We start from the raw sequence: 15,846 nt of genomic DNA, 5'->3' as shown, positions 1-15,846 counted from the left end.
TGATCAAATTAACCAGATAATTGCCAAATGAAGTGAACCTGATAATTTCCACACAGACACTCTGTGTGCTGTAGCTCTGATGTCACGGAAAGAACGTCCCACCCAGAAGCCCTGGAGTAAGGCGAGCAGTGTGAGCTTGGATAAACCAGTTTACACCCACCCCACCCCCAGGTCCTTATCTTTGGGTGGGAGGAATATTCCTACCTCAGAGGAGAGCTGTGAGGACTGAATGAAATGGTGAACTGGAGGGCGCCTGCTGTGTGAAGGAGGCATGAAGGGCCTCTAAGGGCTGGCGGAGAGAATGTGTGTGCTGGGGGCTGTAGGGGGTGGAGCGCATCGTAGGACCCACACTCGGAGAAGGCCTGCTGTTTGGGAACCGCGGAAGTGCGTCTTACAAGTGTTAGGTGTCCAAGTGAGCCCACGCTGTGAAAATCACACTTCTGGTGGCTGCACACAGCCTCTCAGGGCCCTGCACAGCCGGCAGCCCTCCCCCCGCCTCCCCACACCGGCCCAGGGCAGCAGAGGGCCGGCTTCTCTGGTGGGCACGTGGGAATGCTGTGGGCCAGGGCTCTGGGGCCATGCTGGGCGAAAACCTGCATCTTTACAGGAAGCTCACACCATGGGGGCTCGTGGGGACTGGAGGGGCCGAGGAACAACAGTTTCCTGTCTCTATCACCACCCACTTGGGGCACAGGCCCACTAAATGAACTGGCTGGTGGCATTACATGTACCCTTTAAACTGTTCCTCTCTCTCTACCTCCTTCTCTCCTTGTCAATCTCCACGCTCTTACACTTACACGACTCCACTAGTAGAATATGTTTAAAATCCGTATTATTCAGCTATATTCAGATATAGACACATATATATATCTATGAAAACAAGCACCCCACACATTGGTCCCTGGACAGTGGGATAACAGGCAACAAGCCTAAAGAAAAGGCAACAGAAGGAAAAGAGAGGCAGGATAGCGTAGTGGGATGATCAGAAACTTTGGTATTACACACCTAGGCTTGTAGGTATGTAACAGCTAGGTAGCCTAGGTTTGCCTGAGCTGTGTTGTCTTGTGAACTTGGGGAAGGCACTTGACTTCTCTGAGCCCCAATTCTCCTATATTAAAAATAGGACTGACACTTCGCATAATTACTACGGAGATTAGAGATACAGAAATGGTCCAGCAGCACGCTTGCAATAGTTACTTTGGTACATATCACCTGAATGAAGAGTAGTAAGTGGCTCTTGACATTGTGAAGCATTTCCAAAATTGATGTCGGAAAACCCCCGTAACTGTGGGGTCCCTGTAAGACTCTACCCCCACTGTCCACAGCTCTCTCCTGCTGTCATTCTCTCCATCATCTCTGCCAGTGGTGGCGGTATTGCTGTGAGCTGCACCGAAATCTTTCTGCCTCTAGTCTGTCCCCTTCCTAGCAATCTGTCCTTCTGCTCACAGGAAAGCAGGGCTCGATATAATGTAGCTGGGGGCAGAGGTGGAAAAAATAAAACCACTTAATGGTTATACCTCCAGTGAGTCTATACTCCAAAAAGCAGACAAAATTGTAAAGCAAGTAGTAGAGCACACAGTTCCTGGCCCAGAGTGGGTGCTGGACAAACAGTAATTCTTTCCTCCAGTGCAGACGATGCCTGAGTTGAACATTCGTGCCTGTTTTAGAGGTCTGGCAGAGCTTCTAGACACACCCACTCAACAGAGAGCCCTGCAGTGACCACTCACGTCTCCACCTGCCACAGGGCTTTTCACATGAACGAACGGCTCATTCTGGGAAGGGGTGGAGGGCACAGGGAGTGATCTGAAGGCTCATGGGAAGTCACAGCAGAGGCGAGGCTCTCCCCTTACATATCTAGTGAATGGGTCTTATGAGAGTTGGGAGAAAGAATAATGACGTTTGAATGAGTGACTTCACTGAGGGAATTTTGCATTACTTCCCCTTAAGAGATGTCCCACAAGCAAAAGACATTTCTCATCCACATGGCAGAAAGCTTGTTATGAAGTTAGTCCCAAATATTGATGGTGACTTTGGGGGTTTCACTTGTACAATATGTCTATCCTGGTCTCAATGCATCGGTGAAAAGGGTGAAGTAATTATTGTGAGATTGTGTTAGCAAAATGTTTAAAGATATCAGATATATATAAACAAAGTCAGTCTTAAAAATATACATGAGGGCTTCCCTGGTGGCGCAGTGGTTGAGAGTCCGCCTGCCGATGCAGGGGACGCGGGTTCGTGCCCCAGTCCGGGAAGATCCCACATGCCGCAGAGCGGCTGGGCCCGTGAGCCGTGGCCGCTGAGCCTGCGCGTCCGGAGCCTGTGCTCCGCAATGGGAGAGGCCACAACAGTGAGAGGCCACAACAGTGAGAGGCCTGCGTACCACACACACACACAAAAATTTTTATATATATATATATATATACACACACACACACACGAGTATGAAGCATCAGATAAACTCTAGTATCATAGTGAAGATAATGATCTTACAGCTGAAAATGCTTGCAAATATTCTGATGGCATTAAAATATAAGTTGCCATTACATTTTTAATTTAGATATCCATGGGGTGTCCCACCATGCTGTTTGATTCACAATGACTAGATAGACAAATTAATTAGAAATTAAAGTCAAACCAACTGGTCCAGTTTTCCTAAAGTATAAAAACCAATTGTACAAGACAAAAAGTACATTTAGAAACTTCTCATATTTGGGTTTCCAAGCTGTTCATGTGAAATGCAATCTATTATTTGACTACCCATCTATCTGTCTGTTCATTTATCTACCTATCCATCTATCTGATTATCTATTGACGTTTCTTTCTCTCTATAGTTGCCAGCTTCCCTGGTGTGGACTGATCCCACGCTGATATTTGAGGACGCTATGACTTGATAATAACAGTTCATCTAATCAGATTTAGTTGTATTGAGAGATCATCAGTTTCACACTTCTTTTGCCAATACTTACTCTCCTACCCAGTGGGCAGACCTGGGCAGGATGCTGACCATTCAGAGTTGTATAAGAAAAGGGGTGTCCCTGGGCTTTGGGGGCTCCCGGCACCGGTCTGCTTCTAGTGGTTCTCACAGCTTAGAGGGGTCAGAATGGACCCTGAGCAACACACCCTGCCCTCCACAACCAAAAGCAAGGGTCCCAGGCCAGGTAAAGCGGCCCTGAGGAGAAGCATGAAGAGGGTGGGGGCTGTCTGGGGGCCCAGATGCACTGAGGAGGAGGTGAGCTGCTTATCCCGGCCAGCCCCTACTTTGCCTGCAGGTGATGAATGAATGAGCAGGCTCTGAGCCAAAGGACCTGGTGGGGAGAAGCTCCTTAATGGAGAAGTCCCTGTGGACAGCCCCATGCTGCTTCCTCCCCATCAGTCATCAGAGAAGGGAGGGCTTCTTACCATGGGAGGGCTGTGGGGGACCAGGCACAGCTGGGCTCACCTAGCTGGATCTCCAGTCTACTGGAAGCATCCTTCCCATCTAGGCCCTTCTGCCCATACTTGATGTGTTTGTCCTCCCTCAGCTGAACTTTATCTTAAACACAAGAAATACAAAAGACAGCCTAGGCTTTTTGGGACTCGGAATTTGGTGGCCAGAATCAGTAACAACCTAGATTTTAGCTCTTTGAGCTTAGAGACTGGCCCCACTTACTGTTCACCTGTATAAATAACACATAGGCTTGGTACCTAGTAGGCTCTCGATATACTTACTGAGTTGAGTGTACAAATGAATGAATGAATGCAGGAATAAGCACACGGAGTTGGCTTAAATTAGTCCCAAAGAACTAACAAGGATCATGGACAAAGGAAACTTTACTACTTTTTCAGATCCATGGGATAGAGTTGTCAAATAAAATACAGAACTATGCAATGTTTGGGATATACGTATACTCAAAACTATCCACTGTTTATCTGAAGCTCAAATTTAACTGGGCATCTTGCAATTTTATTGGCTAAGTGTGGCAACCTTACCATGAGAAATCATTGATAAACATGATCAGAACTCAGGCTCCCCTGATCTCAGTCCATATTTTTTTTAATTAAGATTCTAACTCAAGTGCAGTAGGACAGTTTATCTGATATGTCACCTTGTGTATAGCTGTTCCCCGCAGTGTGCATGTGTAGACACGCATACATACCCAGCAGCGCCCACATGATACACGTGTGGATGCCCTTCACAGGGCAAAACAAGCCTGAGTGGGGGCATGAGAAAGTCACAGACTTCCAAGCCAGGCTGAGAACAACAGAACTAGACTATGGAGTCCCAAATATTTTTAAGTTTTTTAAAAAATTTAAATTTACCTACAGCAAAGTTGCTTCTTTTGTATACAGTTCTCTGAGCTCTAACATGTACAGCTTCACGTAACCACCACCACAGTCAAGGTACAGGCAGTTCCAACACCCCAGAAAACTCACTTGTGCTGCTCTGTTGTTGTCAAACCTTCCCCATCCCTATTGCCTGGCAACCACTGATCTAGTTTCTGTACCTATGGTTGTGACTTTTCCAGAATGTTGTATAAACGGAATCATTCATGATGCAGACTTTTAAGACTGTCTTCTTTTACTCAGCAAGATGCTTCCGAGAGTCATCCAAGCTGTTGCATGTATCAATAGATTTGTTCTCTTTATGTTTAATAGTATCCATTGTAAGGATAAGCCACAATTTCTTATCCATCCACTGAGAGACCTTCAGGTTTTTTATTTCTGTTTTTGGCAATTATGAAGAGAGCAGCTATAAACACAAGTTTTTGTGTGAACATGAGGTTTTAGTTTTTTGGAGGGTAAATACCTAGTTGGGGGAATGCTGGGTCATATGATAAGTATACAGTTAATTTTATCAGAAATTGCCAAACTTTTTCACAGCGATTGTACCATTTTGAACCCCCGGTAACAATATATGAGCATTCTAGTTGCTCCACACCCTTGCCAAATCTTTGTATTATTGGTTTTTATGTTTTGTTTTGTTTTGTTTTAGGCATTTTAGTAACTGTGCAGTGGTACCTGTGATTTCCATTTGCATTTCCCTAGTGACTAATGATAACTGAGCAATGCTTTGTGGTTTTGTGGGCTTACTGGCCACTCATATAACTTCTATGGTGATATGTCTCATTAAATCCCTTGGGCATTTTTTTTTTTTATTGTATTGTCTTCTTTCTTACTGTTGACCTTGAGTTCTTTATAGATTCTGAATACTAGTCCTTTGTTGGATATGAATTTTTGTTTGTTTTACAGAGCAAAAATTTCAAATTTTGTTGAAGTTCAATTTGTCAATATTTTCTCTTACGGGTTGTACTTTTGCCAAATTCAAGGTCATGAAAACCTTCTCCTTCGTTTTCTTTTAAAAGTTTTATGGTTTTACATTTTACATACCTATGATCCATTTTGAGTTAGAGTTAATTTCATTAGTTCGAGATTCAATTTTTTTGCATATTGGATAATCAATTGTTTCAACACAATTTGTTGAAAAGTCTGTTGTTTCTCCATTGAATTTCTCTTGAACTTTTGTCAAAAAACAATTGACCATTTTGAACATATTTATATGGATCTAGTTCTGGACTCTGTTTTCTATTCCACTGATCAATATACTATCCCTTCATCAACACCACATTTTGTAATTACATGGTAAGTTTTAAAATCAGGAAGCATGAATCCTCCAGCTTTGTTTCTTTTTCAAAATTGTTCTGAATTTCTAGCTCCTTTTCCTTTCAATATAAATTTTAGAATCTGTTGATTCATACAAATAATCCTGCTGGAATCTTTATTGGAATCACATTGATCTTTAGACCAATTTGGGATGAGTTTACACCTTAACTACATTAAGTTTTTCAGCTCGTGAATGGTGTGTTTCTCCATTTGTTTAGATCTTCTTTGCTTTGTTTCATCAGTGTTTTGCAATTTTCATCACAGAAATCCTGCACTTTTTTTTTTTTTTACTTACGTGAAATATACAAGTATTTTATTCTTTGGAGCATTATTATTTTTCAAATTTCAGTTTCCAATAGCTCATTGCTAGTATACAGAAATTCAGTGGAGTTTTTTTTGTGTAAACGTGTATCCTACAACCTTGCTAAACTCACTAGTTAGTTCCAAGAATGTCTTTTAAACTCTGTAGGATTCTCTACCTGGACAAGCAGCTCATCTGTGAGAAGGACAGTTTTATTTCATTCTTTCCTATCTCTATGCCTTTTATTTATTCATTTATTTGCATTATTACACTGGCTAGAATTTCCAATATAGTGTTAATAGGAATAGTGAGAGTTTACCTTCTTGCCTTGTTCTCAAACTTAGTGGAGAAAGCATTCAGTCTGTCACCGATTATATTAACTATAGGGTTTTTCTTTTTTTGTGGGGGTCCTCTATCAGGTTAAGGAAGATAAACTGGATTACTTGTTTGCTGAGAGTTTTTGTCATGAATAAATGTTAAGTTTTGTTACGTTTTTTCAGCACAGATATGATCATGTATGTTTTTCTTTTTAGTCTGTTAACATGCTATATTACATTGCTTTCTGAATATTGAATCAACCTTGCATTTCGACTTGGATGTCATGTATTATTCTTTTTAAATATTGGTGGATTCAATTTGCTTTTTTTTTTTTTTTTTTTTTTTTTGCGGTACGCGGGCCTCTCACTGTTGTGGCCTCTCCCGTTGCAGAGCACAGGCTCCGGACGCGCAGGCTCAGCGGCCATGGCTCACAGGCCCAGCAGCTCCGCAGCATGTGGGATCTTCCCAGACCGGGGCACGAACCCGTGTCCCCTGCATCAGCAGGCGGACTCTCAACCACTGTGACACCAGGGAAGCCCAATTTGCTAATATTTTGTTGAGAATTTTTATGTTCATGTTCATGAGGGATATTGGTCTGTCGTTTTCTTTCTCTGTATCGTCTCTGTGTGATTTTAGTATCAGGGTAATGCCGGCCTCAGAAAGCAAGTTAGGAATTGCTCCCTCTTCTATTTCTGAAAAAGTTGGTGTAAAATTGGTGTTGTTATCTTTAAATGTTTGGTGGAATTTGCCAATAAAACCATCTGAGCCTGGAGGGTTTTTTTGGAAGCTTTTCAACTGTGAATTCAGTCTCTTTAATAACTATAGGTCTTTAAGGGTTGTCTATTTCTTCATGGGTGAGATTTTATAGTTTACAGTCGATTTCATCTAAATTTTTTTCTAAAGTTGTTTGTACTATTCCTTTATCATCCTTTTATTGTCTATGGGTTTTTAGTCCTATCCTCTCTTTAATTATTGATATTCATAATTTGTGTCTCCTCTCTTTTTTTTAAATCGTACACATAACAGCACTATTTTAAAAAATCAATTAATTAACTTATTTTTGGCTGCGTTGGGTCTTTGTTGCTGCGCGTGGGCTTTCTCTAGTTTTGGCGAGCCGGGGCTACTCTTCGTTGCGGTGCACGGGCTTCTCATTGCGATGGCTTTTCTTGTTGCAGAGCACGGGCTCTAGGTGCATGGGCTTCAGAAGGTGTGGCATGTGGGCTCAGTAGTTGTGGCTCACGGGCTCTAGAGTGCAGGCTCAGTATTTGTGGCACACAGGCTTAGTTGCTCCGCAGCGTGTGGGATCTTCCCGGACCAGGGCTCAAACCTGTGTACCCTGCATTGGCAAGTGGATTCTTAACCACTGCGCTACCAGGGAAATCCCTCTTCTTTTTATTATTTCATTGTCAGTCTTGCTAGATATTTATCAATTTTATTAAACCTTTCAGTGAACAAGCTTTTAATTTCACTGATCTTTTCTATTGTCTTTATCCTTTTAATTTTATTGATTTCTGCTCATCTTTACTATTTCCTTTTTGCGCATCCTTTAGGTTTATTTTACTCTTCTTTACTACTTTATTTAATGTAAAAGTCTGTTACTGATTTGAGACCTTTCTTATTTTTTTAAATATTCCTAGTATGAATGTTTAACGCTATAAATTTTCCTCTAATCACTGCTTTAGTTGCATACCATAAGTTTTAATATGTTCTATTTTTATATTCAGTTCAAAATATTTTCTAATTTCCCTTGAGATTTCTTTGACTCATGGAGTATTTATGAATATGCTGTTTAATTGTTAACTATTTGGAGATTTTCTAGTTATTCTGATATTGACTTCTAACTTAATTCCATTATTTTTAGAGAACATTCTTTATATGATTTCAATTCATTTATATTTGTTAAGATTTGTTTCATGACCACGAATGTAGTCTATATTTGTGAATGTTCCATGTGCACTTGAAAAGAATGTGTATTCTGTTGCTGGGTAGAGTGTTTTATAAATGTTGACTAGATCCCACTGGTTGGTGGTAACGTCCAGTTCTTTATCAATGGTTCTCATCTGGCAATTTTGCCCCTCAGTGGACAGTTGGCAATGTTTAGAAACATTACTGGTTGTTCAACTAGTGGAGAGCTACTGGCATTTAGTGGGTAAAATATTCTTACTTTCCGCTGCTAAACATCCTGCAATGCACAGGACAGGCCTTTCCCCCACCACCACCCCATCCCTGCCAACAGCAAAGAATTATCTAGCCCAAAATGTCAACAGAGCCAAGGTTGAGAAACCCCATTCCTTGCTGATTTTCTCTCTAGTCCTATTGATTACTGAGAGAGAAGTATTGATAGCTCCAACTCTAATTGTATATTTGCCCATTTTTTCTTTCAATGTTATCATTTTTTGCTTCATCTATATTAAAGCTCTCTTGTTAAGTACACCTTTTTCCATTCTTTTAGTTTAACTTACTTTTGTTTATTTAAAGTGTTTTTCTTATAGATGGCATATAATTGGCTCTTTTTCTTTTATAATCCATTCTGAAAACTATCCATTCCGATTGCTCTGGAGACTAAAATATACATACTTATCTTTCTACAGCCTACTTAGAATTAACATTTTACCACTTCCAAAGCAATGTAAAAATCTTACCTACCTCACAGGTGTCATTAACTTCCCCCATTATGTTGTAGTTGTCATATGTATTCCATCTACATACATTGACAGTTATAATTTTTGCTTTCAACCATCATTCGTATTTTAAAGATTGTAAGAGGAGAAAAACAGCCTATTATATCTACCACATATTTACATTTCCATTGCTCTTCCCTTATTCTCAAGGTCCAAGCTTCCCTCTAGTATTGTTTCCCTTTCATCTAAAGACTTCTTTTATCATTTCTTTGATAGCAGCTCAACTAGTGGCAAATCTTTTTATTTTTCATTTATCTAAGAATGTCTATTTTGCCTTCATTCATAAAGGATGTTTTTATTTACTGTCTGGCTGACAGTTCTTTTTTTTCAGCATTATTTTAAAAATATTTTCCCAGTACCTCTGGCCTTCACAGTTTCTAGTGAGAAACCTGTAATAATTTGTATGCTGTTCCCCTGTAGGCAACGTGTTGTTTTTTTCTTTAATTTTTGCTTTAATTATGAGCAGTTTGATAACGTCTGAACGTGGATATCTTTGAGTTTATTTATCCTGTTTGCAGTTCACTGAGCTCCTTGAATCTGTAGTTTTTATGTCTCTCACCAACTTTTGGAAGTTTTTACCCATTTTTCCTTCAAATATTTTTCTGCACCACAAGCCTTTATCCTCTTCTTCTTCTTCTAGGATGTATCTTTATATCTATATTGATATATACACGTATATTTTGAGCAGGTAGTCACAGGCTACAAGTTCTGGCAAACCTTCTGTAGATTCTGTAGACTACGTTTATAATGTCCATTCAGTTTGCAAAGAATTTACAGTACTATTCGAATCAGCCCTTCGTGTTGCTATCCAGGCACCAGTCTGAAACCTGCACAGTGCTCAATTCACAAAGCCTTTGGGTTCAGGGTTTGGGAGTAGGTACTCAAGACCCTGTTCAGGGTTTGGTCTATTCGTGGGCAGCTCAGGGTGTATCCTGGAGTTCACATACAACTTTATTAAACTCTCTCCTCTTTGCAATCTCCCCAACACTTTGTGGTTCCCAGGAGTTGCCCTCCCCTCCTTGGTCTTCTGGCTAGAAATCCAGGGAACTTGTTTTCTAAATCTGTTGTGTACTTCCTGTCACGGTTTCTCTCTCCAGGGCCAAGTAGCAGTGGGATAGAGAGGAAAAAAGCAAACTTCCAAACACCTGGGACAACAGTTTGGTCAAAGACAATGGTTCTCCCCATTTAGAGTCTTAAGTGCCTGCATGCCTGACTCGAGTGATACAGGATTGCCTGGGGCTGAGGCAGAAGCGAATGGAAAAGATGAATAGAAAGAAACGGGATCTCCCTCACCCTGACCCTAAAAGGCCCCGTCTCCCTGTCCTTGGCCAATGAGGGAGGTTTTTGTTGGAAATCTGTCATCACTGGTGCAAAGTTGGTCTTACTTTGAGTTGCCTCTCCAATCTGCCTTATACCACTTATCTTCAGAGTCCTTGGGCCTTTTGCTGCATTCACTGGGTGAGACGGGCAGAGCGCACTTACTCCATCTTAACTGTGACTGGAACCCCAGCTTTCATTTTTAAACTGCTTTGCCCCATCTGGTTCCACACAGCTGTGTAATACAGATATTTCAATACTGGTGAACACAGTACTGTCTTTGGTAACCAGCCAATCATGCCTGAATGTGGTCGGTTCACTGTTTCTAAAGAATAGGTTCAGCTTACAAGGTCCGCTCCAAGGAACATCAATGCGGCTGAGAGCTGAGAATACTCTCATCGGGCTATTGTGGAGGGCTCCATCCATCTCAGGAGGCTCTGATCCAGTAGGACTTGCATAGGGTGGAATCCTCAAACCTTCAGCCAGGAGTGGCAAGAGCAGGATTTATAATAAGCATGTGGGAGGCATTTCTACCTACTTGCCTTCGGCACTGAGGATTACTGTACAAGGAAAACATGTGATACTAGGCTCACAGAGCCTGATTGCTGGTGCTCCATGTGTTACACAAACATGGTTCCTGATAAAGGGCCTGGATGATGAAGTAGAGAAAGCGCAGAGCACCTCTCCCACCCATCCCTGCTGGAGATGGAGGAAGCAGTGCGAGCATTTATCTCCTGACAGCACGCTTCTGTCCAGAGTGGGAGCTTGGTCCAAAATAGCATCTCAGCGAGCAAGAGACACCAAGCTGTAGAAAAGAAAAGAGCCTCTAGAACAGGCAGGCCGGTTGCGTCCTCCTCTTGACTGTAGACCTTCCTCCTCCTGAGCCTCGGTCTTCTTCTCTTTATAGTGGGGATAAGCCTGTGGATCTTGCTGGATTGTTGAACATTAAAATCAGTATGTGCCAGGTTCCTGATAGTAATGTTTAATAGTTAACATTATCAAGCTTTTACTATGTGCCAGACACTGCTGTAAGCGCTTTATAGTTTAGATAATTTACACTCCCTTAGAGTCCTAAATGGGAGCTGTTTTCACAAATAAGGAAATCGAGGCACTGAAAATTTAAGCACATTATTTATGGTAGAACTGGACTTCTAAGCAAGCACTGTGAGGCCAGAAATTACCCGTCACTCTGTACGTTCTACTTCTCCGATGGCAGAAATCTGTTATCACACCTATCGGTGCAGAGGTGTCTACAGTTGGATCTCAGTGTGAAGAGTGTGAGGGGAGGAAGACAAGGTGGGTAGGAGGTGGGAGAAGGCAGCATTCTCTTCAATTCTGCCAGGCTCCACCCTGGCCCCTCTTCCGTGCTCATGGGCATGGTGTAGGCACATTTTCCTACCTGGGGGCTTAGCAAAGACTTCTCTGTGCTGCATTTATTTGCACTGCAGTTATAGTAGCCAAGGCCTGACTAGTTCCTCTGGGTCCAGAAGGTGAGGAGGGATGTAATACACAAGTCATTCTTAACTCCCACCTTTACTCCCTTATATCCAGGCTATGTTCCTTCTGAGAACTCAGCAGTCCCACCCCAGGAACTTGTGGGATAACTCTAAGAAAAGACTAGATTTAAGTGAGGGTCTGGGAAATGGCAGATATCCAAGACATTATCTCCCGACCCTCCCCACACACACCCAGGAGGGGGAATATGTGAAAGCCCAAGACAATGGAGAGATTCCCAAGTCGGGGAATGGCACAGCCAGAGGGGTGTTGAGCATCCTTCAGGCCAACCCTGAACCTCCCATTTTACATCTGGGAGCACTGAGGTCTGAAGAGGGCATTCAACTGCTGAAGATCTTCGGCTAGGCTATTTCTGCTGATGACCTAATTCCTCTCCACTCCCCTCTTTCTCTCCTTTCAAACCATTAGAAAGTGAAGCATTATGATGTGGGGGGAGTCCAGTACCCTATGTCATCTCCTAACTGGATATCTTTTCTCTTCTTACCAGAGTCTATCTTCTAGCAGTTTCATGTGACTTTTTTCTCTAACTGATCACCAGTCAATCAGAACAACATACTTCAAACATACCTCCTTACTAAAAGAACATGGCCAAGGGTGGGAAACGCCCCAAGGGTAAAAAGATCACCCTCAGCGTGGCCAAGAATTGTATCAAGATCACATTTGATGGGAAGAAACGCCTTGACTTGAGCAAGATGGGAATTACCACCTTTCCCAAGTGTATTCTGCGACTCAGTGATGTAGATGAGCTCAACCTTAGCCGGAATATGATCAGGAAGATTCCAGACTCAATCTCCAAGTTCCAGAACCTGCGGTGGCTGGACTTGCATAGCAACTACATCGACAAGCTCCCTAAGTCCATCGGCCAGATGACCTCTCTGATCTACCTCAATGTCAGCAACAACAGGCTGACCACCGATGGGCTGCCTGTGGAGCTCAATCAGCTCAAGAATATCCGCTCTGTGAATTTCGGTCTGAACCACCTGGACCGCGTGCCCACCACGCTAGGCGCTCTGAAGGAGCTCCAGGAGGTGGGGCTCCATGACAACCTGCTGAGCACCATCCCCAACAGCATCTCCAAGCTCCCCAAGCTGAAAAAGCTCAACACAAAGCGAAACCCCTTTCCCAAAGCAGAGGAGTCAGATACGTTCGTAGATTCCATCAAGAGGCCGGACAACCTACATCTGGTGGAGGAGAAGGATCTATGTGGGCCTTGCCTGAGAAAATGCCAACAGGCCCAGGACAAGCTGAACAAAATCAAAAGCATGGCCACGGTGGAACCGAGAAGGGCCATCTTTTCCAGTTTGGTCTCACCCAACTCCACGGCCAAGGAATCCCAGGAAGAGTGGAGGTGACCTGGGACCCTGACCCTAAGGCAGGAAGGGAAAAGGGAGGGAGGCGAGATGACAATGGGCTACATCCTCACAAAACTGAGGGATTCTTCCGTTACTGCGATTAGCTCCTCCAGCCAAGCCCATAAAATCCCTTTCCCTACCTCCTTGGCTTGTGATTTTGTTGACCGAAGGGCTTTTAGTTCTTTGCCATGCCGTACACTTCTGTCTTCTCTGCGTGCACACACCCGCACATACAAGCACAATGAGTCAGGAGAGGGATATCTGTCTCACTTCTGCCCCAGAACTCTCCTGCCTACAGCCCATGGCCTGGGCAGCTGACACCGCCAGCACACTCTTAGTCTCATTATCACACATTTCTGGACCAACTACCAGCTCCCCAGTGTGGAGCCTGTTCTATTGGAATGTTTTGGGCCAGGCTTCAAAAGTCAGGCATCTCTAAGCATGGGCTGGTAGGCGGCAGATGGACATATAGTCTTGGCAAGGGGACAAAACTGGACCACAGAGATGGGCAGATATTATCACTAAGTATTGGCATTAACATCTTGGGCTCTAAGCAGTCCTATCCCTTTCTCTTTTCTGCACTTGCATAGTTTGCTCTAGGAGCTTTCTAGACTAAACCTGCAAGCCCTTGACTGGCTGTGAATGAATGAGGTTCACTCCCATCTTATTATGTCCAATGCTTTTCCAGACCTTTGTGGAATAAGGAAAGAATGGGTGCAGATAGGGGTTGGTGTAGTCAATAGATAAACACCTTACTAGGCACTGTGCTAGGTGCAGGGACTGTGTCCAATGGGGGAAAGCTTGTCTTGCCCTTTGCAACCTGTAGGGAAGACAAGTTGAAAGAAGACTTTGTTCTTTATAATGCCATTGTTTGAGGAAGTTAGGAGATCAGAGCCTAGTGGTGTGCAGGGCCAGCCTGGCATAGAGAAAAAGCCAAAGGCTCTGCAGTTGGACAGATCTGAGCCCAGAGCAGCTCTGCTTCTTACTTGCCATCTCCCTGGACATTTTACTTAGCTTTGGTCCTTTCATCTGTAAAGTGGGAGTAATACCAGCCCAACTCCAAGCGTTGTCATGCGTCTCAAGCAGATAGCTCACAGAGTGAGTACTCAGTAGAAGTCAGTTCTCTCTAAGAACTAGAGCTCGGTGCATCTTAAAGCTGAAATACTACTTTGAACAGTGTCTTCAATCACTCTAGAACTCACAATAGCTGAGAACCTTCCCTGTACCACTCACTCACACCTTTATACTGCCTAAAAGAAAGGGATCAAGGAAGATAACCTTAGGAAAGTTTTTCATTGTTGTTGTTGTTTGTTTGTTTGTTTTAAATCAAAGCTTTCCTGTGTTGGTGGCAAGTTTTGTAAGGGGTCAGTGGAAAAGCCCTGAGAGAGAAATATACATTAGTTCAGCATGACTAACGTATTTCTTTTTCATGTTATAAACCACAGCAGACAGCATACTTCATTTCTTCACTCCTCACTGCTTATTTTCCTTTGAAATGCTTAGCTGTGACAACTCTATCATATTTCTAAAATCTCTGAAGATATAGATTCAAAATTCCCTTTCCAGTTTTTCTCTTTCTTAAATGTTTTCTATTATAAAAGTAACAATACCACAACATAGTTTTAAATATAGCAGCTTAAAGTATCCACAATTCTACAGTGTAAGCCAGCTGTAATACTGACAGATTTCTTTACCAGTTATTTTTCTGTGTATATTTTATACATAGTTAAAATAATAGCATTCACATCATTTTTATCCTGCTTTGAAACCCATTGTGGTTACATGGTCTTAATAACCATAATTTAAAACATCTGTACGATAGTCAAACATGGCTATACATAACTATAACAAATTGTTGGACATTTAAGTTGTTTCCTCTTTTTCACTAATAGAAATCATTTTGTGATGAGGCCTGTATGATTAAGATTTTTTTAATGTATTAAAGGGTGTGGTTTTTAAATAATTTTTGATACATGTTAGTAAGTAGCTTATAAAAAGTTTACACCCATTTATATATCTACCAGTAATATATTAGGGAACTCATTTCACTGCACCCTTGTAAGCACTGAATGTCATTCTTTATATTTTTCCCTTCATTTAATGTCCTCAATGATTTCTTAGAAGCCCTTCTACAGATGAGAGGAGGACACATGTCTGTGAAGTGCATGATGAGATGTCATGCCTTAGGCCCGGGAGACCCCACTAGACTGTTGGGCCTTGAACATGTCCCTAAGTAGCCATCCTGCTATTTCATATACTTCATCTCTGACCCAAGAAGCACAGAATCCAGGCAGGGGCATTTGAGCCCAACAGAAAGTGATGGCTAGTTATCTAGATACTGAGCATTTCTATTCCTCCCGCTTGAGACACTTTTTCTTCAGAATTAATGAGTTAAGGAAAAAGATCTCCCTGTGCCCCTACAAAGTGTCTTGGTCTGGACCCCAGGTTTGCCCCTCTACCCCCTCTCCTGACCATTGCAGCAACTTCCTCCACTGTGCTTGGTTTCCAAAATCTCTCTCCAGCCCCTCTCCTGGATTTACCTCCAACTGAGTGGCTGGAATGCAAGATGACATTTTTTGCCATCCTTGAGCTCTAGGTGCTTTATGCTGCTTTCATTCTTAGAGCCGTGTCTTAGGAAGGGGTTTTAAGTGCATTGAACTGCACCAGGATTGAGGAATAAACAAGCAGGGGGCTTTGACTTGCCCCAGGATACATTCACCTT

General features: G+C 42.6%; 2 protein-coding genes across 7 annotated transcripts in view; one reads left to right on the top strand and one right to left on the bottom strand.

Moving 5' to 3' along the window:
* Positions 1-15,846, bottom strand: part of WDFY4 (WDFY family member 4) — a 280,103-nt gene that overhangs the window by 50,120 nt on the left and 214,137 nt on the right. The window lies entirely within an intron of this gene.
* Positions 10,052-14,426, top strand: LRRC18 (leucine rich repeat containing 18). Its single transcript, XM_027098516.1, has one exon. It carries the CDS (start codon positions 12,357-12,359, stop codon positions 13,122-13,124), a length of 768 nt encoding a protein of 255 aa, XP_026954317.1. The 5' UTR covers positions 10,052-12,356; the 3' UTR covers positions 13,125-14,426.

This window comes from Aethalodelphis obliquidens, unplaced genomic scaffold (assembly GCF_003676395.1).
Source record: "Aethalodelphis obliquidens isolate GAN/ISIS:26980383/991018 unplaced genomic scaffold, ASM367639v1 scaffold124, whole genome shotgun sequence".
NCBI lineage: Eukaryota > Metazoa > Chordata > Mammalia > Artiodactyla > Delphinidae > Aethalodelphis > Aethalodelphis obliquidens.
The sequence above is the reverse complement of the archived record's forward strand: the minus strand, read 5'-3'. Positions and strand labels throughout refer to the sequence as shown.